Source organism: Dromiciops gliroides, chromosome 6 (assembly GCF_019393635.1).
Source record: "Dromiciops gliroides isolate mDroGli1 chromosome 6, mDroGli1.pri, whole genome shotgun sequence".
NCBI classification, from domain to species: Eukaryota; Metazoa; Chordata; class Mammalia; order Microbiotheria; family Microbiotheriidae; genus Dromiciops; species Dromiciops gliroides.
This window is the reverse complement of record NC_057866.1, coordinates 100,336,971-100,361,737: the sequence shown is the minus strand read 5'-3', so window position 1 is coordinate 100,361,737 and position 24,767 is coordinate 100,336,971. Positions and strand designations below refer to the sequence as shown.

At 37.8% G+C, this 24,767-nt stretch overlaps 1 protein-coding gene across 1 annotated transcript in view; it reads right to left on the bottom strand.

The window, feature by feature from the left end:
• The window catches only part of ATRN (attractin), a 248,909-nt gene that overhangs the window by 84,974 nt on the left and 139,168 nt on the right, over positions 1 to 24,767 (bottom strand). Inside the window, 5 exon segments of the mRNA XM_043973429.1 lie at positions 12,134 to 12,291; positions 16,219 to 16,297; positions 16,766 to 16,860; positions 17,888 to 17,940; positions 21,335 to 21,428. Coding sequence (XP_043829364.1) covers positions 12,134 to 12,291; positions 16,219 to 16,297; positions 16,766 to 16,860; positions 17,888 to 17,940; positions 21,335 to 21,428 — 479 coding nt within the window.

Below are 24,767 nucleotides of genomic sequence, written 5' to 3'. Positions count from 1 at the left end.
AAATGAGTAGAACCCAAAGAAAAATTATATGATAACAAGCTTTGTAAAGAAAAATGACCAAAAGAGTTAAGAATGCTGATCACTGCAATGATCAACCATGATTTCAGAAGCAGAGATACAACATGCTACTCACCTTCTAACAATAAGGTAATGAATTCAAGGTACAGAACAAGACATTTTGGGACAATGCCAATTTGGGGACCAGTTTTGAGTTGGATACAAAGGTTTTGTTTTCTTCAATTTGGGGAGAAGAGAGGGGGGAGGACAACAGAGTTACTAAAATTTTTTAAAAATTAAGGATAATTGTAGTGTTTTTTTAATGCACAGAAGGAAACACAGATAAGGAAGGCTTTGAAAATAACTTACATGAGCTGATGCAGAGGGAAATGTCCTGTATACAAAATCACAGCAATACTGTAAGATTAGCTGCTGGAATGACTTAGTTATTCACAGCAATGCAATGAGCCAAGACAACTCTGAAGGACTTATGAAAAGTGCAATCCATCTGCAGAGAAAGAACTGATGGTATCTGAATACAGATGGAAGTAAATTTTTTGTTGTTGTTAGTTCCTTTTTCTAAAGTTTTTCTGTCTGCTATGTTTTGCACATGTATAACATTGAATTGGTTGAGTTCTTAAGGGGGGAGTAGGGAGGGAGGAAGAGAATTTGGAACACAAAGTTTTAAAAATCGATGTTACAATTTGTTTTTACATGTAAAGTGGGGAAAAATTCTAAATAAACAAATCTTTTAAAAAAAGAAAAAAGAAAGAAAATAACATCTAAATGTGTTGTACACTTAAGGAGAGAAGCAAGCAGCACCTGGGGTAGATGTGGCTACACATGCAGTCCTCTTTTTCCTTTTCTGCTTTGTATAGAAAATGGCCCATCTTATTTGGTGTTTGTTAGGTTCAAAATAACAGATTTAATTTTTTAAATGTTTAAAGAAATAGAACCAACAATTTTCAAATGGGACTTGGCACAAAAATATACATCAATCCTTAAAAGATAAAAATGAGACAAATAAAGTCCTAATTCCTAAAACCACAGAGGAATAAGGCAAAGACCTAAAGGCCAAAAGCATTCACAAATATCAATTAAACATTTTAAAGTAAATGTTGTAAAATACTATGGCAATACATTCAAGAAATCAATCATTATCCATGTTGTATTTATACTAGGAATTCAAGGATGGTTGAACATTAGGAAAATAATCGACATAAGTAATAGAGTTAGAAAAAGAAACATCCAAAGGGGTAGCTAGACAGCAATGTCTCAGCAGTGGATAAAGCACCGGCCCTGGATTCAGGAGTACCTGAGTTCAAATCCGGCCTCAGACACTTGACACTTACTAGCTGTGTGACCCTGGACAAGTCACTTAACCCCCACTCTGCCCCAGAAAAACAACAAAAAACAAACAAACAAGAAAAAAAAAAGAAAAAGAAACAACCAAAACCACACTTTTGTCTTGATATTTTAAAAAAGCCATTGACAAAGTAGAACATATACTTATGCCCCCTCCCCCCCAAAAAAAACCCTCTATAAAGTACAGGCAAAAAGGGATCTTTGTAATCAGAAAAAAACTATCTAAAATCAAAAGCAAGCATCTTTTAAAACAGGCAAACATCACTGACACAGATCCAGTCCCAGGAAGGCCTCACCAGAGAAGGAGACCCCCCCAGAGCCTCTGAATCAGCTGAAGCACCAGTGTTGTCCTGGAACTAAGCTCACAGTCTGGTGAGAGGGCTGAGCCCTGGGCCAGGAGAAGACTACAGGGGTCTATGCTGGTGCTAAGGCAGAACTTGGGTTTTTTCATCCCTGCTGGGAACCAGGAGGCAGGCTTGAGTAGCAGTGGCCCAGGTGGGGGAGGGGCACAGGCTCGTCAGAGCTGACAAACCACATCACACAAAGCTGGTAGATTAAGCAAGTTGGTCTGGGGTCATCTAGGACCAAGGAACAGGCCAGGCAAGTGAAGAACCTGATCCCTCCTTAATTCATACCACGTGGGACTTCTTAAGCTTGGATACTGCAGCCTGGAAACAGTGCCCCACTTTAAGGAGCTAAAAGTCAAGTAAAAGAAGGGCAAAGATGAGCAGATAGAGAAAGGTGAGGACCACAGAAAGTTTCTCAGTAACAAGGAAGACCAAGGTGTACTCTCAGAGGAAGATGTCAACATCAGGGGCCCCTATAGCTAAAGCTTCCAAGAAAACTATGAATTGGTCTCAGGCCACAGAGGTGCTCAAAAAGGACTTTGAAGATAAAGTTAGAGAGGGTAGAGGAAAAAATGGAAAGAGAAATTGAGGGTGATGCAGGAAAGACATGAAAAAAAAGTCAACAGCTTGAAAAGCCAAATGGAAAAGCTCTCCAATGAAAATAATTGCCTAAGAATTAGGAATGAACAACTGGAAGCCAATGACTTTATAAGAAACCAAGACACAATAAAGCAAATCCAAATGAATAAAAAAATAGAGGGCAATGTGAAATATCTTCTGGGAAAAACTGCTGACCTGGAAAATAGGTCCAGGAGAGATAATCTGAAAATTATTGGTCTACCTGAAAACCATGATCAAGGAAAGAACTTAGACACCATCTTCCAAGATATTCTCAGGGAAAATTGCCCTGAAATTCTAGAAGCAGAAGCTAAAATAGAAATTGAAAGAATTCACTGATCACCTCCAGAAAGAGATCCCATAAGAAAAACTCCTAGGAATATTATTGCCAAATTCCAGAGCTCTCAAGTCAAGGAGAAAATATTGCAAGCTGCCAAAAAGAAAGAATTCAAGTACTGTAGAGCCCCAGTCAGGATAACACAGGATCTAGCAGTTTCAACATTAAAGGACAGGAGAGCATGGAATATGATATTCCAGAGGGCAAAGGAAATGGGATTACAACCAAGAATCACCTACCCAGCAAAACTGAGCATAATCTTTCGGAGGAAAAAATGGGACTTTAACGAAAAAGAAGACTTTCAGATATTTGTGATGAAAAGACCTGAACTGAATGGCAAATTTGACTTTCAAATACAAGACCCTAGAGAACTATAAAAAATTGGAGTTGGGGGACATACCTGGGATCATAGACTAGGTGACTGTCTTGTGTCTGAGGCTGGGTTTTGGCTGGGATCCCCCTGGGTCTAGGGGTGGTGCTTTGTCCACTGCGTCACCTAGCTGCCCCGTGATAACATCCTTAGTGAGGGGTAAGGGGAATGCACTGGGGGAGGGGGAAGGGCAGAGGTGAAATCCTACATGAAAAAAACAGGAAAAGGCTTACGGAAGTGGGGGAAGAGATGGGGGAGGAGCAGGTCAGTAAATGAATTTTACACTCATCAGAAAAGGCTCAAGACCTTAAATTTTATCAGAGTTGCCTCAAGGAGGGACTAACACACACACACCCAACTGGGTGGAGTAATCTATTTAATCTGGGCAGTAAATGAGCCTAACACTCATCAGAATTGGCTCCCCCACCCCTGCCAGCTTCACGCACACACCCTTTAAAAAAAGTACTGCTATGAAAATTTTGGCATATATAGTGCCCTTGTGTCTTTTACCACCTTGGAGTAAATATTCAATGGTAGAGAAAGTAGTATGAATAGTAGGTCAAAGGGTATGAATAGTTAATTTCTTTTATATAACTTTTTCACAGTGATAGGACTAATTTATAGCTCCACCAATTAATTGTATTATTATTAATTGTATTAATATTGTGCCTGCTTTCCCACAGCCCCTCCAACAGTATTTCATCTTTATATATTCTTTGCTGATATGATGGGGGTAGAGAAACCTTTTGAGTAGTTTAAGTTTCACATTTCTTATTAGTAGAATCACTGGAGTATGTTTTTTGAATGGTTATTGAAAACTGCTGTAATCTTTTCCCTTACAGTTTTCTAAGTGCCTGCCTGGTAGATCACTCCTCGATAACTTAAGTATTTGGTGTTTTGAGTCCATATGAAGGACAGGCAACTTTTCAAAAGAAGAAGAGCCCACATTTTCAATATTCTGAGAACTTTTGAAGAGACATATACTTTACATTCATAAATTTTTATAGCAACATTCTGATGCTATTATGTGTTTTGAAATTGAATTTGTTTTTGCAAATTAATACATAGAAAACAAAACAAAAAAATTAATATAATAGAAGGCCTAATAATATTTGTTCCAAAAGCTGTTGCTGTGATGTACATGTGGCCCAGGAAGTAAAGGAAGAGCTTTTAAAGACTTTTTTTCCTACTGTATAAGGGAGAGGGAAGCTATTCCATGGACAAAGAGCAGCATGAGCAAAGGCATGGAATTGGTAAAGTACAGAACAATATCAGACAGAGAATCATTCAGACTGGCTAGAATGTGGCATGCATAGAGGTGAGATTAAACAAGCCTGAAAAGTTAAAGCAGCACTAGATTGCAATCTGATTTTAAGACAAAGGAGTGGTATGAAGGATAGTTCCCGAAGAGGAGGACCTGGGAGAAGAGTGGAGATGGAAGACTTGATTATGTGGGGTAAAGCAACTACAAGTAGGTCTAAGCTGGAGACTACTAACCCCTGCCCTAGTTTATATACATTTGGACATCCTTATCTAGGAAGGGCTGACAATATCTAAGAGTTGTGTACACTGAAAAACTCGTTAACCAATCCCAAACAACACCAACTCTTCTGCTCTTGGAGTGGTGGAGTGCCACAGTCTTCTGTTCTATCATAATCCCTTCCTGGTCCCTAGTAATATCTACTATGGGTCCTTTATAAACCCATAAGGAGAGCTCGTTTCAGGTATATAGATATGCAATGCAGACAGGTCTAGCCTTTCTGAAATTTCTCCTGAGCTCCTCCATGACTTGTTACCCTCCTACACTAAGTAAGAATTGTAAGAGGTTCTTTGGTAAGACTAAAGTAGAATAAACATGTAAAATCTTTTGAACTTATAATGAGAAGGATCCTGAAAAGAATAGGGAAGGGGAAAGGTTTACATAACAAGTGACCTTCAAAAGTCACTGGAACTGGAGCTACCTCAAGAAGCCATAGGATCACACTGTTCTAGAACTACTCTATTCTGAGAGCTCTCTGGTGATAGTCTTGAAACTCACTTTTAGTCATTCATTTCAGGATGATTAACTTCTATTTCTGGAGGCACTTCAAAATTTGCTGAGAGGCTTCTTCACAAAAACCCTGTGAGGCAGGTTGCTCAATTATCATCTTGATTTTACAGATGAGGAAACAAGGCTTACAAGAGTGAAATGAGGGCATGTTCGCCCCTAACATTAACTAATACTCACCTCTAAACAGCCTTTCAAGACAAGGAGCAGCCTCATTACAGATTCACCAGCCAGGTGAAGCAGTTTTGCCACAGTCACACAGAGAGTTAATGGCAATGCATCAGTGACGACTTAATAGATACCTACCACATGTTAGGCTCTGTATTAGGGGCTCCAGACACAAAGGAAAGAAAAGTCTCCCCCTCTGCTTTCTATCCAGGGGTTAATTTGACATGATGGGGCAAGGGGGGAGAGGATAAAGGAGAAAATCCAACATGATCCAAGAAAATACCAAGTCTACACAAAAATAAAGAGAAGGTAGTTTTGTGAGAGGGATATACAAACATAGGGCATCAGAAAAGGTAGCATGCTGGAAGCTGTATTAAGTTGAGTTTTGAAGAATAATAGGATTCTAGGTGTCCAAGGAAAGGACCAGCACACATTTGTACTGCACTGTGTCTATATACAGACACCAAGGATAGGACCACCAAGCAGGTCAACAGGGATGAAAAGCAGACTGCATGAGTCGGAGGAGTGTGCAATAAGTGTAGAAAGGTGGACAGAAGAAGCAAGATTCAAGCCCAAGGTCTGAAAATTTACATCAATATGTGATGCTTACTCTCCTAATTCTACTTCTAATTATCTGCCTCCAGAAATTACCTGACAAGGCTTAGCTCACCTCCTGAATGATGCCTTTCCAGCTTCCCTCAATTAAACCATTTCCTTACTCAGCATTTTGTTACTTCCTTATCATGTAAGCGTCTATATACATGTCTTTATCTCTCCTACTGCAACATAAGTGCCTCAAGGGCAGAGACCTTGTCTCAAATATCTCTGTATTAGCACCAGTAGCATCATGATAATGAATAAAAGTTGTTGTTCAGTCATTTCAGTCACACCTGACTTCATGATCCCATTTGGAATTTTCTTGACAAAGATATTGGAGTGATTCGCTATTTCCTTCTCCAGATCATTTTATAGATGAGGAAACTGAGGCAAACAGGGTGAAGTGACTTGCCCAGAATCCCACAGTTAGGTATCTGAGGTCAGATCTGAAATCAGCTCTTCCTGACTCCAGGCACAGTACTACTGTGCCACCTAGCTGCCCAATAATAAATAACAATAAAAAATAATAAACCAAAATAAGGAGCCCTAAAGGAAGAAAAACAAAACCATGTGGAAACAAGATGAGTTGCATATTCCCATTATTTTATCTGCTACTGGAGTTCTTCCAAAAATATTTCCAGTGATGCTATTAGTAGTTCAGTAGAATGGGAACTGGCTTTGTAATCAGAGGACCTGGATTCAAATCCTGCCTCTGTCTCTTAACTTAGGTGACCTTGAATAAGTCACTTAACCTAGGCAGTAAGGAAGGAATGGGGATGCTTCCTCATCTACAAAATGAAAGCACTGATTAAAGGAACTTGTCAAAATCTTTTAAAACTATAATCAGTGATGAGGCTACAAGAACAAAGACAGTCCCTGCCTCCAAGGAGCTTCTTTTCTAAAGAAAGAGACAATGTTTAGAGGAAGATGATGATCAAGAAAGGATATTTTGTTTCTGAAAGTAACAGTGATGGTGAGTGGAGGCATAAGACAATAGGATGATACACTATTTTCTGAACCAAAGCTAGATTTGATTAATTATGGTTATAAAATTGGAAAGTCACGGTGTCAGGAGTGCAGAAGGTCAATGTTTGGTGGCACTTCGTCTCTCAAGGAGATTACCAGGGAATGGAGTGATATGTGGCTGAAGCCTAACCTACATGTTAACTGGTGACTGAGGCAACCACCTGAGACAGAGAGGCTCAGGGCCAGGGCTGTGGGGATGGAAGGCTGAGTGTTCCAAGGCACGGTTTATAATCTGAGTGGGTCTACTCTGAAACACAGCCTTAGAGAGGTGCCCAGGGCACTGAGAGGTCACATAAGGAACACATGGCAGGGGCAGTCAGGTATGCTGACTTATGGCTAGCTCAGTACCCTTTCTACCATGTGGTCTCTTTTGTAGATGTTTTTCTAAAAGTTAAAAGGAGGATAAATCACCTTGAACAAGGCCTGTCTTGAGGGAAGGCAAGATGGTAAAATGCCTTTTACATTCTAGAGATCAACATGAAATGCAATAGACTTTCATTCCCCGCCCCCAACATAATCTTTAAAAATTTAATATTTGTTTTTATCATTCTTTTCTTTTTAAATTTTGAGTTCCAAATTCTTTCCCTCCCTCCAACCTCTCTCCCAACCTACTGAGAAGGAAAGCGATAGGATATCAATTATACATGTGAAATACTGCAAAACGTATTTCCATATTAGCCATATTTTTTTAAAAGCAAGAAAAATAAAGAAAGTGAGAAAACTATACTTTAATCTGCACTCAAAATTCATCAGTTCTCTCTCTGGAGGTGGATACCATTTTTCATCATGAATCCTCTGGAACTGTCTTAGATCATTGCATTGATCAAAGTACCCAAGTCTAGGGGCAGCTAGGTGGTGCAGTGGATAGAGCACCAGCCCTGGATTCAGAAGGACCTGAGTTCAAATCTGGCCTTAGACACTTGACACTTACTAGTTGTGTGACCCTGGGCAAGTCACTTAACCCCCATTGCCCAACAAAACAAAACAAAACAAAAAAAAAGTACCCAAGTCTTCCATGGTTGATCAACATTACAGTACTGATGTTACTCTACACAATGATCTCACAATTCTTCTCACTTCACTTTGTATCAGTTCCTATAAGTCTTCTCATGTTTTTCTGAAATATCCCCCTCATCATTTCCCATAAGCATCCCTTTGATTTCCAATTCTTTACCACCATAAAAAGAACTGCTATAAATATTTTTGGTACATATAGCTCCTTTTTCTTTTTCTTTGATCTCTTTGGGATGTAGACCTAACAGCAGTATTGTTGGGTCAAAGGGTATACACAGTTTTGAAAGCCCTTTGGCCATAGTTCAAATTGTTCTCCAGAATGGACCAGTTCACCACTCCACCAACAATTCATTAGTGCACCTATTTTCCCCTCATTCTCTCCAGCATGCCATTTATGATAGGTATGAGGTGGTAACTCAAAATTGTTTTAATTTGCATTTTTCTAATCAAGTGATTTGTAGCATTTTTTTTCATTTGACTATAGATAGCTTTGATTTCTTTTGGAAACTACCCATTTATATCCTTTGACTATTTATCAATTGGGGAATAGCTCTTATTTTTACAAATTTGACTCAGTTCTATACTCAGTATATACTTGAGAAAGGAGCCTTTTATCACAAAAACTTGCTGTAAAATTTTTTTGATGTTACTTCATTGTTTATGGTACCTTTTAGCAAAATGTAATTTTCCCTGCTTGTCTCTTTTAATTAGGTCTATTTTTGCTTTTGCTTTGCTGTGATCATGATTGCTACCCCTACCCTTTTTACTTCTTAAGTATAACAGATTCTGCTCCAGCCCTTTATTTTAACTCTGTGTGTCTTTCTATTTCAAGTGTGTCTCTTGTAAACAACATATTATTAGATTCTGGTTTCTAATCCATTCTATCTGCTTCTGTTTTAAGGGTATTTATCCTATTCACAGGTATGATTACTAACTGTATTTCCCTCTATCTCATTTTCTTCTGTTTCTTCCCTCCTTCCCTCCCTCTCTCTCTCTTTACACACACACACATATATCCCGTCCCTCCTCAAAAGTTTATTTTGTTTCTAACCACTACCTCCCTTAATCTGTCCTCCCTTTTATCATCCCATCCCACCCTCCCTTCCTCTTATCCTCTTTCCCTACTATTTCCCTACTGAGTAAGTTAGATTTCTATACACAACTCTGTGTGTGTACACACATATACACACTCAGCTGAATAGAAATACACATGTGTATATATAAATATATAAAAATATAATATAAAAATATTCTGACGAGAATAAGGTTCAAGTATTACCCACTACTCCTCTCCACTATAAATGCTCTTCCTTGCATTCCTTTTTGTTTTTGTTTTTGTTCTGGTTTTTTTGCAGGGCAATGAGGATTAAGTGACTTGCCCAGGGTCACACAGCTAGTAAGTGTCAAGTGTCTGAGGCCGGATTTGAACTCAGGTCCTCCTGAATCCAGGGCCAGTGCTTTACTACTGCGCCATCTAGCTGCCCCTTGCATTCCTTTTTTATGTGAGAAAATTCTCCTCATCCTACCTCTCCCTTCCCACTAAGTTCTTATTAAAAAGATCATGCCTAATACAGTGTCATAAATTTTGTCATTTCACCACAAATCTCAGGAATAAGAGTCTTTTCCTATTTGTTTGTATTATCCTCCTCCATGGTAGCTGCATCTTCTCTGCTTCTGTCAAACAGCCGTACTGGGTTTTTTTTTAAACAGCTGTCGTTTTAAATCTTCTCAAAGAACAGAGGTCAGCCTTGAGATGTCTTCCTGACAGAACATAACCTCTTTAAGGACAGAGACCTCTTCATTTTTGTCACTGCATCCCCAGTGCTTAGCAATGTGCGTAGTTAGCACTTAAAAAACAGTTATGGACTGATGGACATCTATAAGTATCACCTACTTCCAGAATAGTGGCCTTTGTGCTCTAAAAGTTCAAAAAGGGGCAGCTAGGTGGCGCAGTGGAGAGAGCACCAGCCCTGGAGTCAGAGGGACCTGAGTTCAAATCCGGCCTCAGATACTTAACACTTACTAGCTGTGTGACCCTAGGCAAGTCACTTAACCCCAACTGCCTCACCCCCCCCCCAAATATATATATATAAAAGTTCAAAAAGGCAGGTCTCTGGGCTCGTTTATTTTGTTGTGCTTCTAGAGAACAGTATGTTACCAAAACGGATAGGGTATAGTAGATATCACTACTTGAAGGGACTAAACATTATTTTTTTTCATGAGAAATCTTACTACCTCCAGGCAGAATAGAAAAGCTTATAGTAATAAAGTTATCTGTTAAAATGTTACTTGTTTCCAGAATGTTTCAATTACAATTCAGTCACTTTGTCACTAACTCAACTTTAAATACTCTCATTTTCTCTCCCGATTTTGTATGCCCTCTTTTATTTCCTCTAAATACCCCTGTTTGATCTTAGTTTCTTCAAAGAACATAAGAATGAAAGCCTCAGAGGCAGCTACATGGCACAGTGGATAGAGCACTGGCCCTGGATGCAGGAAGACCTGAGTTCAAATCCAGCCTCAGACACTTAACATCTACTAGCTATGTGACCCTGGGTAAGTCACTTAACCAATTGTCTCACCAAAAACCAAAAACCAAAACCAAACAAACAAAAAAGAATGAAAGCCTCATGCAACTCAGGAAAGAGCTTCATCAGGGCACTCAGACTCTGTGTCTGAAACACTTCCTTCCCTTGCATGGCTGTAATAAAAAATTTTGACTAAGCCAAAAATGCTGAGTATGGAGTCACCTCCAGTAAGTGTCCAAAGGAGGTTTGAACCCTAAATCTCTGACTCCACTAAACACTACTGCCTTTTTATGACATTTTAAGCGCCTAATGCTTGTTGAATGGGATGAATGTCACCTTTTGACACCTTCATTACAGTCTGAGAGCTAACCATGATATGGAGGTGACTCTGGGCTCCTGAAGGCTCTACAAGCACAGCCCAAGCATTATCAGGCCCAACTATGCTTGGAAAGCTTTCAGGAAGAGACCTGAAGGATGGACTGTGGGGCGGCTAGGTGGCGCAGTGGATAAAGCACCGGCCCTGGATTCAGGAGTACCTGAGTTCAAATCCGGCCTCAGACACTTGACACTTACTAGCTGTGTGACCCTGGGCAAGTCACTTAACCCCAATTGCCTCACTAAAAAAAAAAAAAAAAAAAGGATGGACTGTGGGTTTGTCATCTGTCCCAGCTGTCTGCATTACCATTAGAAGACTGGCTGTCAGCTAATCAAAATTTTGCAACAACAACAACAACAACAAATTTGGTGGGGCAAAGAGGGTTAAGTGACTTGCCCAGGGTCACACAGCTAGTAAGTGTCAAGTGTCCCAAATTCAAGGCCAGTGCTTTATCTACTGCGCCACCTAGCTGCTCTGCAGTAATAATAAATTTATAGAGACCATTTATACCAAGGAAATCATAGACTATTTAAAGTATCAGAAAAATAACTTTATTTTTGGTTTGGCTGATTGTACATACAGTAGTCATCTTTATCAGAAGCCCTTCTCTAGAGGTCTACTACAACTAGCTACCTCCATACAATAATTCTAAGAAATGTCATGTCACCCAGACTCCTCCTTTTTCTACCCAATGCACTGAAAGGAGGAATTTAATTCAATTCCTCAAACCATTTCTAAGCATGTAATATATGATAGTCACTGCACCACAGAATTTGCCGACAACAGTATGAGGTGACCATTTTAGGTCCTTTTTGTTCAATGAAAAATAAAATGAATATGAGAGAAAATGGAGTCAGTCCATTCCTCTGCTCTTGTGTTAAAATGGCTAACTAATCTACCATGCACTTAAAAAAATCTAGTCAGAAAACCATTGTAAGCAAAGGAAAATTACAAGAATGCAATTTCCTTTAATGTGTCTAATTAGACCACAGCCTTATTATTAATACAAAATAAAGGGTAGGCCTAGAATTATGCAATATTAAAAAAAACACCTACTTTTCAGTTCATACCTATACCAGGTTAATACGATTAGAGCACTTAGAATCTGTTATTAATTTCTGCATGATAATGTTATGTACCAGATCAAGATCTATAAATCAATTAAAAATAGTTCATTCTATTAAGTGGCTCAAACCTACCGTTCTTTCACTTTTTGTTAGACTATTTGCCCAGAACACACTTTTCCCCAAAACATTACAAAAGTAAACCTAATTTTCCCAAATTAAACTTTCACAAATTCCAGATGAGCTAAATTTAGCTTAATGACCAGAAGCAACTGTTACCTGAATTTTGATGGGCCAGGTAAAATTGCTGACATAAACAAAGAAAGTGATATTTGGGTGGCTTCGGAAATCAAATTTCTCATTGGAAAAGCTATCTTTGTATTCTTTAATGTTGGTTTTTGAAACAACAGGCATCTCTTCTCCAGCTTGTGTTCCAGCTGTTGGGGTGAGAAATGAGAATAAGTACATTTGTAGACTATGGTCTACCATAGATTATCTTCAGATATAAGCACCTCTACTACTTCCTAACTACATCATACTGAAAAATAACCAAAAGAACAAATGTTTTTGGGGTGACACTTCTAATATATATTTCTTTCAGGTTAAAAAGCACTTTATATTCTTTACCACAGAAACCAAATTGAAAAGTTTTTCAAAATACTATTAAATTGAGACATCAACACTATTTTTTTTGCAATATTTCAAGTCAAATTTTCTACTTTCAACTTATTTTACTCTCAATTGTCTAAAAAAATCCTTAAAATGTGTATGTTGGTCTCTGAGTCCATCTGTATTCCTCAAACTGACAACTGTAAAGAAGACAGAAGGGATTAGCTTGAGGTGGGACCTAATCTATTCTTCAGTTTACATGCAAAAAGTATGCTTGAATCTTCCCAGATGGATAAAAATCCATTTCCAAGACTCCCTCTCATGAATTCCAACTAAATACCCCAGTAATTAAACCCTCCCAGGACACAAAAGAGCTGGAAGGAGTCTGAAACCATCTTGTTTAACCTCTCATTTTACAGGAGGAAACTGTGGCCCAGAGAGCTTGAAAGCTGATTTTCCGTGTTTCTCTCCCGCTCTTCCCATATCTCCTCCTCCTCCCCCACTCGTTCTCTCAATTTTTCTTATCTTTACATTGCCTATATTTCCCCTGTATTCTTCCTCCCCACCCTCCTACAGGGCCACCTCTTATGATAAAAAAGGAAAGAAAAAAAGAAGAAAAAAAATTCAGGAAAGCCAATTAATGTATTAAAAAAAAATCTGACACTATATGTAATACCCGTGGACTTCCCACCTCTGCAAAGGATTGGAAGAAAGGGTCTTTTCATCTCTCTTCTTCTTGTCAAGCTTGTTCTTTCTAATTTTGCAATATTTACTTTCAATTATTTTGTGGATATTTTTTTCCATTTATGTTCTGAAGATCACTTTCCCAGCTCTGTTTACTTCACTTTGCATTAGTTCATGTTTTTCCATGCCTCTCTGTATTCATCCTACTCAGAATTTCTTAGAGTATAATAATATTCCATTACCTTCATGAACCAAAATTTGCTTTGCCATTCCCTATTTTATTTCAAGTTCTCTGCTACCACAAAAAGTGCTACTATTAATATTTTGGTGTATACAGATTTTCTTTTTGTCTCTGACTACCCTGTGGTTTTTCCCTTACTGCGAACTCTCTGGTTAAAGGATATGGATATTTTAGTTACTTTATCTACATAATTCCAAATTGTTTGCCAGAATAATTGTACCAATTCACAGCTCCACTTACAATGCAATAGTATGACTTTCCACAGCTCTTCCAACACTACTCACTCACATTTTTTGTCACCTTTGCCAATTTACAGGGGGTGAGGCAAAACCTCAGGGCTGTTTTAATTTGAGTTTTTCTTATTATTAGTGATTTGGAGCATGTCCTCATGAGATTAATAGTTTACAATTCTTCTTGAGCACTGTTTGTTCATATCTTTTGAACATTTATCTATTGAGAAGTTCTAGTTATAAATTTCTGTTAGCTGATATCCTTTATAGCAAAGATAACTGATACAAAGATTTTTTTTCCAATTGACCACTTCCCTTTTTATACTGGGTACACTAATTTTGTTAATGCAAAAGATTTTAAAATGAATTTCATCAAAAGTCTACCTTTTATCTTTTGAAAGCACCTGTCTCTATTCCTTATTTGATTAAAATCTCATCCCCTAACTTACTCATAACTGTGAAAGGTATAACATATGTTACTATTCTAATTTTTTATAGGGTGGTGTTTAATATTCAGGTAATGTATCCATTTTGTATTTATTGTGGCATATCACATAAAGTGTTTGTCTAAGTCTGATTTCTTCCAGATAGTTTTCCAGTTTTCCCAATGGTTCTTACAAATAGGGAGTCTTTTCCTAGGTAATTTATGTTTAAAGATTTTTTTTCAACACTGGGTTAGTGAGTTCAATTATTTTGGATTCTTTCTTGCCTAGTCTAAGCTGATCTGTTTTTCTATTTTTTTAACCAGTACTAAATGGTTTTGATGATTGCTTCTTTATAATATAGTTTGAGGTCTGAAAGTGCAATTTGCCTTTCATTTCTATCTTTTAAAAAATGATTCTTTTGATTCTTTTACATATTTTGCTCCTCCAAATGAAGTCTGTTATTATTTTGTCTGAGTCAATGAAAGTGTTATTTTGGTAGTTTGACAGGTATAACACTAAATCCGTAAATTAACTTTGGTGACATTCTCAGTTTTATTATGTTGGCATAGCACAGCCATAAACACTGAATAGTCCTCCACGTTTTTTACTTCTTTAAACAAATTTTGTAATTCACTTTATATGGGTAGTTTATAAAGGTGTGTGCTTAGGCAGAATGATTCCTAACAACTCTCTGCATTTTGCAGTTATTTTGAATGTGATTTCCCTCCCTATTATTAACTCCTGGGCTCTGTCATTATTACATAGACTATATAGCATTTTAAGGCTGAGAAAGTTCTCTCTCTCTCTCTCTCTCTCTCTCACACACACACACACACACACAGCGTTTGCATGTATTGTGTATGTATATATGCATATATACATACAAACACACACACATATACATATAAATCCTCAAAATAACAATATGAGGAAGGTACTACAGGTGCTTTTATTGCTGCTTAGAGTAATAAAGCAAAGACGCAGAGGTAAGTGATTTGCCTCAAAATGAGAAGAATCAGAATGGGGACCCAGGAGTTCTGAATTTTTAATCCAAACTTCTTTCTCCTGAACCACTTTACAGTTGCTTTGGTTTCTGATAATTTGATCATTCCTGTCCTCTGAACGGTAAATACTGTCTTCAGGCTCTGAAGTTACTATAGCTTCCTTTTCAAGGGCAAATAAGCCCAGTTGCTCACAGCTTTGTTCATAGGCATCTTTCACCATCTAGCTCCTCCTGCTCCCTAAGCTCTCCAGAACTGCTACACAATCTTCTATAACGATGCAAGCACTGGGTGATTCGGACTACGTGGGACAGCCGCAGACAAGTTTTTGGATACCACCAGTGCGCTATGGAAGCTTTGTCTGGACTAACTCCATATGGCCACACACCTTTAAGTTCACATATATTTTTCTGCACAGGAAAGCATATTCCTGCTAGGTGTTAACATGTATTAAACCAGTCTTTGTTATGTACCAAACCTGTCTGTTCTGTCTTTTGTTAGTTTGGGTCCCCATCCCTCCAACCCAAGAATTAGCCTGAAGCTAACCCCTCCAAACTTCTTTGCCTTTAGAATCATTCCATACCTCCATCTTGCCTGAACATATAAGTCTCCTCCTCTCAAGCCACATCAGAAACCATTACTGCATGGTTAGAATGTGCTACTCATATAACAGCCTATGGTGCATGGAAGTAAGCTATCAGCCCAGTCTCTCATCCTAAGTAACCACAGTAGGGGATGGTAATTCAGGGGAAAACCTTAGGCTCTGGAGAGTTTGGAATGAAAGGATCACTGTATAGCAGTACAGGAAAAGGAAAGCTATGCTAACTTTTCAATCCAATAGAAATAGTTATTTCTATAGTGATAGTACTTTCCTCTTAAAAACCTGGTGAGATGCGTAGCCCATGTATTAATTAGCCTGTCTATTTTATAGATGAGAAAACTGAGGCTCACTAATGGTGATTTGCTTCTGGCCACAAAGTTAGTGTCAATACCAGAAATGGAACTTGGGAGTCCCAACTCCTCACTCCGGTACTCTTCCCAGCAGCCTGTGTCTTCTATCTTTATTCCTTTTATCACTTTCCAGCCTTCAAAACAACTTCACAACTGGGCACATTTCTAGGTTCTAAAGCCAAACACATTCTAATCCTTTGCAGTAACCAAGAGTTTTACTTACCTGCAAAGCTTGTTGCCCAAGTAATGTTGAGGTTGAAGTTTTTTGAGGCATTGATAAACATATCCAAGTCCCTGTTTTGCTGATTGAAAAGAAAAAGTCATGTTACTAAGTAATATTAGAACAATTCTGAGATTTTACAGGAAAGCTATAGTTAAATTTCATTACCATCAACTTTCTCAATTACAGATGAACTTACATTTTACTAGGGTCTCATAAGAAACCTAAAACTTTCGAGAAGAGCAAGTGTTGACAGGGAGAGGGCAATTCCCAGGTGATTTTCCTTAAGCCAAGCTACAAATCCAAGATAAAATTCAATTTCCCTGCCATAAAGGTATGAAGGACTTATTGCTCCATAAAATGTACATATGGTCCGAGAAAGCATTTTAAAAACAAGGTTCCAGGTGATGACAGAAGCAGTACCTCTAACCAGAGTTCTATCTTTTTTAATCTAATGGAACCATTACATCACACTGCATCTACCATTGGCCTCATACAAACAAGAATCATCACAAACACCCAGAGAGACATTAGGTGATGTTGATCATACTTCTTCCGGTGTAGCCACGAAATTGATAGCTGTGTAATAACGGTCATCCTCTTGGGATAGACTAAAGGTGAACTGATAGTCAATAAGAAGTGTATCTGTGGAGGGAAAAATTATGCAGTTTTAGAAACAATGAAACCCAAAGAGTAACAAATTGGAAAGTAAGCCAACTAGCCAGTATTTAAAGGAAAACAATACTCATCAAGTCTCTCATTCATAAAACCTAAAAGTTCTAACTAAATGCAATGATTTTTGATACAAAAGTGAAAAAGGAAAGGCAGTTCAAATATGCTGGAGTTGAGACTGATAAAAACAGTCTTTAGGGCTGTGTTTGACAGGCAGAACACAAACTGAGCTCATGAGCTCTGCGCTCTGCTTAGAGTAGGCCCTGAATAAATGCTAACCTGAAGTGAACCTAGTAATTCAGGTGACAATTCCTGCTTTGTACTTACGTGGCATTTTTCTTCCAAAAAAATGAATATATTTCATAGAGGCTCTTATCCATCGACACCCTCCAGAGAATTCCCAAAGTTTCTGTTTCATCATCTAGTGGGGCCAAATAGTGTTCCATGGACTTTATATTTATAAACACAATTTTAAGTAACCTTAAGTGTGGTTGTTTATTTTTTGCATCTTAAGGCTTATTTTGGTTTCTGATGTTGTTCCCCAAAGTTTCAATCAGCAAGCAGAATTACAAGCAACAGAAGAAAAATAAAGAACCCAGAGTGTCAGCAGATAGTGATCACCATCCTTCAAACCAAGAGCCATCATAAAGATCTATTAAGACTTAGGGCACTCAGGGCAGCTAGGCGGCACAGTGGATAAAGCACCGACCCTGGATTCTGGAGGACCTGAGTTCAAATCCGGCCTCAGATGCTTGACACTTACTAGCTATGTGACTCTGGGCAAGTCACTTAACCCCAACTGCCTCGCAAAAAAAAAAAAAAAAAAAAAGGACTTAGGGCATTGGCCTTTAGTAGAGAGGCCAATCGTCCCTATATTCAGACTCTTGCTAGAGCCCCTTGTGCTGCTGACTTCTAAAAGAAATGCCTGGTCAGCATTCAGACCCATGCTACAGCACCACCTACACTGTTCCCAGACAAGTAGGAAAGTAGAAGTACTTACAGTAACACGTCCCTTTGAGAGGGTTGCCTTGGTAACGATTTTCTACTTCACATCTAGAAAAATTTTATGATTGATTATTTTTTTCGTTGAAAAATTGTTTTTATATTATATTGTATTATAATATTTGAAATTAAACAGACTCAGAACTCAAATCAAACAAGTAAAAACTATTTTTCAAGTCAATAAAGTCACTTTTTTCACTTATGTCCCACTCTTGCTCATGTAAGACTACGGTCACCATTCTGCTTCTTGCCTCTTTCTATAACTATCCCTCCACCAGCCCAGACAAATATGTATTCTCTGAGAGAACATCTAGCAGAGCACTATTAAAAAAAACAAACCCACTGTATGTTAAACAAATACTGAAAAACCAAAACAGCCTAATGCAAACTGAATAAAAAAGAGAAATTTAAATTACAAATGGACTTTACTACAGCCTTGAAAGTCATTTTTTTGCCCTTTGGGAAATCAATACCATTTCCAAAAGTAGACTATTACACAGTGAAAATACTTTCCAACTTGCCATTTCTAAATTACTTTATATGCTCCCTAAGTAGTTTGTTCTTATTTCCATAAATGTCAAGTGAAAAAAATTATCTTATATTTCATTTTAATTCAAGTCTGTTTCCCCTTTGAAAATTAACTTGAAGGGCAGCTAGGTGGTACAGTGGATAAAGCACTGGCTGTGGATTCAGGAGGACCTGAATTCAAATCCAGCCTCAGACACTTGACACTTACTAGCTGTATGACCCTGGGGAAGTCACTTAACCCATACTGCCTCCCGCGCAAAAAGAAAAAAAAAAGATAAACTTGAATACAGGATTTCAATAGAAATCTCAATATCAACTAGTCTATCACAAATCACTAATTCTTATTTAAAACTTGTTCAGTGTGGCAAACTGAGTAGTCTGCAAAGCACATCTACGAAGGCCAAGATGGGAAATGCTCTCTATTCTTCTACAACTGCCATCTTATACAATGCCAAAGCTATGGGTTAAGATCCCTTCTGGCAAGAACCAGGGGTTAGCCTGTGCTCACAACAACTTAGAGGGGTACAGATTGCCTTGAAAAAATGATCTTGTCCCATTTTTAAAGAGGATCCAGGATGAAGATAATAGAATTCTATAAAGAACCTCTTTGAGTGAAAATTTTAATTCTACAGATATTCAGTTCAACTAGCCTCAACATTTTATTACTTTGTACCCAATCCTGGGGAAGAGATGCATGGTGGGTTTTACTTTTATTTTAGTCTTGGCTTCAAAAACCAAAATGGAACCTTCCAGTAGCTTTCTCTTCAGAAATTATTAGCAATGTATAGCATGCAGGTAATAGACTTTAGTAAATACTAAAACCAAACCAATTAATTCTGCTATAACATAGACCCTAAGCCTAATAAAGGGAGCTGATAGTGCATTATGGTGACAGTTTCATTTTCTGTACAATAACAGCAAGTTCGACTAATACATGTTTATTTATAAGATACCAGCTAGATGTTATGGCAGCCATAAATATTTCTTTTCATCCTTGAGACCCTCTTTGTAAAGAAAAAAGAGAAAAAATAATTTGCTGAATGAGATTTTCCTCTAAAACAGTCTTCCCCCAAGTATTATGCTAGTGAGGCACCATCACAAAGAGGTGGGAAGTCTCTTCTTTGACCCATTTATTCCAAAGCCTCCACTCTATGGTTCTTCTACCTTCAGGAAATGAGAGATGGGGCAAGCAGAAATGTTTTAAAGAAAAGTTAGTCTTTCTTCCTCTCCTTGATTCAGGTGGAGATCCTGGTTGGCTAAAAAGCATGTTCTAAAAAGCAGAATAGTCATTCTAATGAGCACAGGTTAATGAATACTACATTTTGGTGGACTGTGATTTCTGGTTTAAAAAGGTCATTTTCTGTTTTGTTTTGTTTTGGTTTGGTTTGGTTTTTTTAGTGAGGCAATTGGGGTTAAGTGACTTGCCCAGGGTCACACAGCTAGTAAGTGTTAAGTGTCTGAGACCGGATTTGAACTCAGGTACTCCTGACTCCAGTGCCGGTGCTCTATCCACTGTGCCACCTAGCTGCCCCTAAAAAGGTCATTTTCACTTGGAGGAACTGAAGAGGAACAATGGGAGCCCTCAGCCAGGAACTCAATCACTTTTCAGTATCTTTAATATAGATGTTGAATGATCTTACTCTTATAGATGAATTCTGCATTTAATGCTCTTTCCTTGTGAATAAGCCCTAGAGAATACACTCTCATGATCTAAAATAGGTAGCAGCAGGGGTGAGATGGAAAAGAGGGAGTGAACACCTTAACCTGGGTAAGGCTCACCAGGATGGTGGCAGCAGTAGTAGAAGGGAGGGCAGATAAGGGATGGTAAGTCTCTGAACCCAAGAAATCAAGTAAGTTCAGGAATCAATAGGGTCAGAGTTCCATATCTAAAACTGGATTTTAGATTTCAGTAAGGTTTAAAGCATGGTAAAAAGGAAGTCCAAGACCAAAAGTTATCAAACTTGTTGGTTTTGGGACCCCTTTATACTCTTAAAAATTACTGAAGACCACCTCCCCAAAAAGCTTTTATCTATATGAGTTAAATCTATCAATATTGACCATACTAGAAATTAAAATGCCTTAGGATTATTATGAAAATAGTTTTGACCTCAGAGACCTTTGAAAGGGTCTTGGGAATCTTTTGGGGTCCCTGATCATTTTTTGAGAATGCTGTCATAGGCCAAAAAGGGAACTGGCCCTGCCCTCTCTAAATCCGCTGTAGACCAGAGTCCAGGAGAAGCTGGGCTCCTTAGGAGGACCAGTGGGCTAGGATGAATCTTTCATGCTGCTATACTGGAAGGTAACCACTCCCTTTCTTTCCCTGAACAAGAGAATTAGCCAATTCAACCATGGCTAGGGGTGACAGTCAATAGAAAAGTTCTCTAGATATGGAATATGTAATTTATGGATTGCCCAGGATTAACGCTACCCACTTTGTGACCAGCTCTACTAGAGTTTAGTATCCTCAACTGAAGCTGAGAATAAAGTATAGGTGAAACTTCGAATCAGTCAATTTGTCAGGAAAGACTGCTGGACTTGAAGTAAAGGGATGGGATCAAATCTTGGCTGTGTCACTTAATACCTCTTTGACCTTGGGCATGTAATTTAAGCTGTTTGGGCCTCAGTTTCTCAGCTGTCAAATGTGAAGACTAAACTAAACAGTCGGTCGCTCTAGCCTCTTTCAACTCTACATCTATGCTCCTATGACTACATTTTGGTCAGGTTTTTGAACAAATATGGTGAAAGGAGGCAAATCTTAAGTCTAAAGGGACTCTATTGCTTCGCAGACCTCTGCTTTGTCTTCCCATCATTAGCAAAGATCATTTAAATTTAGCTGACTGTAAATGCAGAATCACTGTGTGAAAAATCAATTTCCCCATTCAACATTCAATATAAGGCACAAGGAGGAGATACTTACAATTGGCATTCGTCTCCTTTGATTCCTTTGGTGGTGCAGAAACACTTGCCTGTGTTTGTATTACAGAGGGAAGCATGACCATTACACTTGCAAGCTGTGAAAATGAAAGAAAACACAGTTTACACTGGGCTAAAAAAATTAAACCACTTTCACTGGAAAATGGACAAGAAGGAAGGATAGCAACTGGATGATGAAGTTTTCAATCAATAAATTCACCACAAATATAATTTCTTATTTTAACAATGGCAGAAAGTACTGAAATAAGTTGAGAACTTAAAGACTGACTCATTCTCAGGAGGCATGATCAACTTTTATCAGCATTACTACAAGCTTCCAACTCTATACTCTTTCAGGACCTTTTCAATTCCTTCATTCATTGATCTCCTGCTGTTGTTTTTACTGTAAACTTTAAATGTAAATATTTCAATACGCAAAGAACAGAAAAGAACTATATATAAAACCAAACTTCTATTATAGTTTTTAAAAGTATAAATTAAACTAAACATGATACAAAACTGTTTTTCTGTGTGTCCTTTTGAACTTTCTTCTGCTATCTACTATGTACTTTTTTGCGTGTGTGTATCTTTTTTTTTTTTGGGTGGGGCAATGAGGGTTAAGTGACTTGTCCAGGGTCACACAGCAAGTAAGTGTCAAGTATCTGAGGCAGGATTTAAACTCAGGTCCTCTTGAATCCAGGGCCAATGCTTTATCCACTGCACCACCTAGCTGCCCCTACTATGTACTTTTTAATGTTTCACTGACCCTTTTGTTCCTTTTTTTTTTTTATCATTATCTCTATCTTTTCCTCCTACAACATTTATCCCTTCTCCCAAATAAAAGCTTTCCCTTGTAACAAATAAGAGAGTTAAGCAAAACAAATTTATACACCAGCAATGTCTAAAAACATCTCATTCTGCATCTTTAGTACATTGACCTCTCTGCCAAGAGATAGTAGCAAGCAGGCTTCACTATCAGTCTTCTGGGGTGATGAATGATCATTCATCATAGTTATTCATTCTTTCAAAATCATTTCCTTTATGATACTATAATCATTGTATGAAATGTTCCCCTGGCTCTGTTCACTTCAATCTGTATCAATTCATGTAAGTCCTCTCTTGTTTCTCTGAATCTGTCCCATTCATTTTCTTTTATGGTGTAATGATTCCATTACATACATATACATATACACACACACACACACACACACACACACACACACACACACACACACGGTCTCTTTCCTCTAGTGACTCAATAAGGTTCAACTATATACCTTCAAAGAGCACAAAAGGCTCCAAGAGGACCTCCCAAAAGTAATGGTTTCTTTCACCAACTTGACACGCTGTAGGAAGCAACTCCTGGTTTTGGAAAAATGTGAATGTTGACAAATATGGCAAAACGTGAATCAGTAGTACTATTCACTACAAAGAAACATCTGATTGCAGTCTGAGTTTACTCCTAATAACAACTCAAGATGAAAACAAAAAATTGAAGCTATATTCCCTCATCTTCAGAACTGAGGTGGGAAGAATATTCCAGGTCTACTTAGCAACATCTTAGGAAATGTAGAAATTGGATTCTCTCTAGAGGATTCTAGGAGGAAGTGAGAACCAGGACATGTGGAAGACAAGCCCATAGAGGAAGCGACTAGCATTTCTGCTTTTTTAATCATCTATGATTTCTCTGTGCCCTGATACATGGTCTGTCTTTATAAAGGGGTCATGAGAATTACCTTAAAAATATAAACTACTCAAATAAAGAGAATACCATATAAAGATCTTCAAGAATCTAATTTCAGAAATGGAAGCTCAACTAGCTATAAAGGAAATACCAAAGAAAAAAAGCTCCTAGACCAGATGAACTTAAAGTTATATAAAAATGTAAAGAACTATTGATATTCTATAATAGAAGTTATTCTCAAAAATTAAGAAAACACTCTACCAAACAAGTTTTATGAGAAAATATAGTCCTCATTTGTAAATCAAGAAAAGATAAAGCAAAGAAAGAGAACGATAAAATCATTAGTGTTAATGAATACTGATTAAAAATCTAAAATAAAATCCTATCTTAAAAAACTTATTTTAAAAATCTTATTTTAAAAAATCATTCACTGTAAGCAACTAGGATTTATATCAGGGATGCAAGTTTGTATCAACATTAGGAAAATAATATCATTAATTCATACTATTAATTGATATTCGTATAATTATCATATTGAAAGCAAAAATATCCAAAATCACATATTTTTTTTGTTTTTTTTTTGTTTGTTTTTGCGGGGCAATGGGGGCCAAGTGACTTGCCCAGGGTCACACAGCTAGTAAGTGTCAAGTGTCTGAGGCCAGATCTGAACTCAGATACTACTGAATCCAGGGCGGGTGCTTCACCACTGCGCCACCTACCTGCCCCCCAAAATCACATATTTTAGTCAATAGATTTATAAAAAGCTTTTGAAAAACTGCAATCCCCTCTTTATGCTGAAAACTCTATAAATAATCAATGAGCATTTATTAAACAACTACTGTGTGTCAGGTACTGTTAGATCTAGGTGAAAAGATAAAAGGAAAAACATCTGACTGAAAGTGTTCTCTTCAAGATCAGCATTGATTTCTTTATTGTTAAATTGAATAGCATTTTCTCAAGTCTTGTCCTCCTTGACCTTTCTGCAGCATTTGACACTGCCAACCACCTCACTTCTCTAGATCAGGAGCTCTTAAAAGATTTTTGTCAGGGCAGCTAGGTGGGGCAGTGGATAGAGTACCGGCCCTGGAGTCAGGAGGACCTGAGTTCAAATTCGACCTCAGACACTTGACACTTATTAGCTGTGTGACCCTGGGCAAGTCACTTAACCTTCATTGCCCCACCCCCAAAAAATTATTTTTAAAAAAAAGTTTTTTGTGTCATGGACCATTTTGGTGGTCTATGGACCACTTTCTCAGAATGTTTTAAATGCATAAAATAAAATATATTGCATTACAAAGAAAAACAACCATACTGAAATAGTTATCAATATACATATTAAAATATATCTTAAAATGTATAGGGGCAGCTAGGTGGTGCAGTGGATAAAGTACAGGCCCTGGATTCAGGAGGTCCTGAGTTCTCATCCAGCCTTAGACACTTGACACTTACTAACTGTGTGACCTTGGGCAAGTCACTTTACCCTCAATGCCCCACAAAAACAAACAAAAATGTAAATGTATATTTTAAAATTTCATGAACTCTAGGTTCAAAACTCATGTTCTAGATACTCTCTCTTTTGGTGACTGTGTTCTTGTGGTATTCTTCCTATCTGTCTAATCAATTCTCAGTGTCCTTCACCTGTTCATCCATTGTATAATAGCTAGCATTTCTACAGTGCTTTAAGGTTTACAAAGCATTTTATAAATATTTTCTCTTTTGATCTTTACAACAACTCTGGGAGGTTAGAGCTATT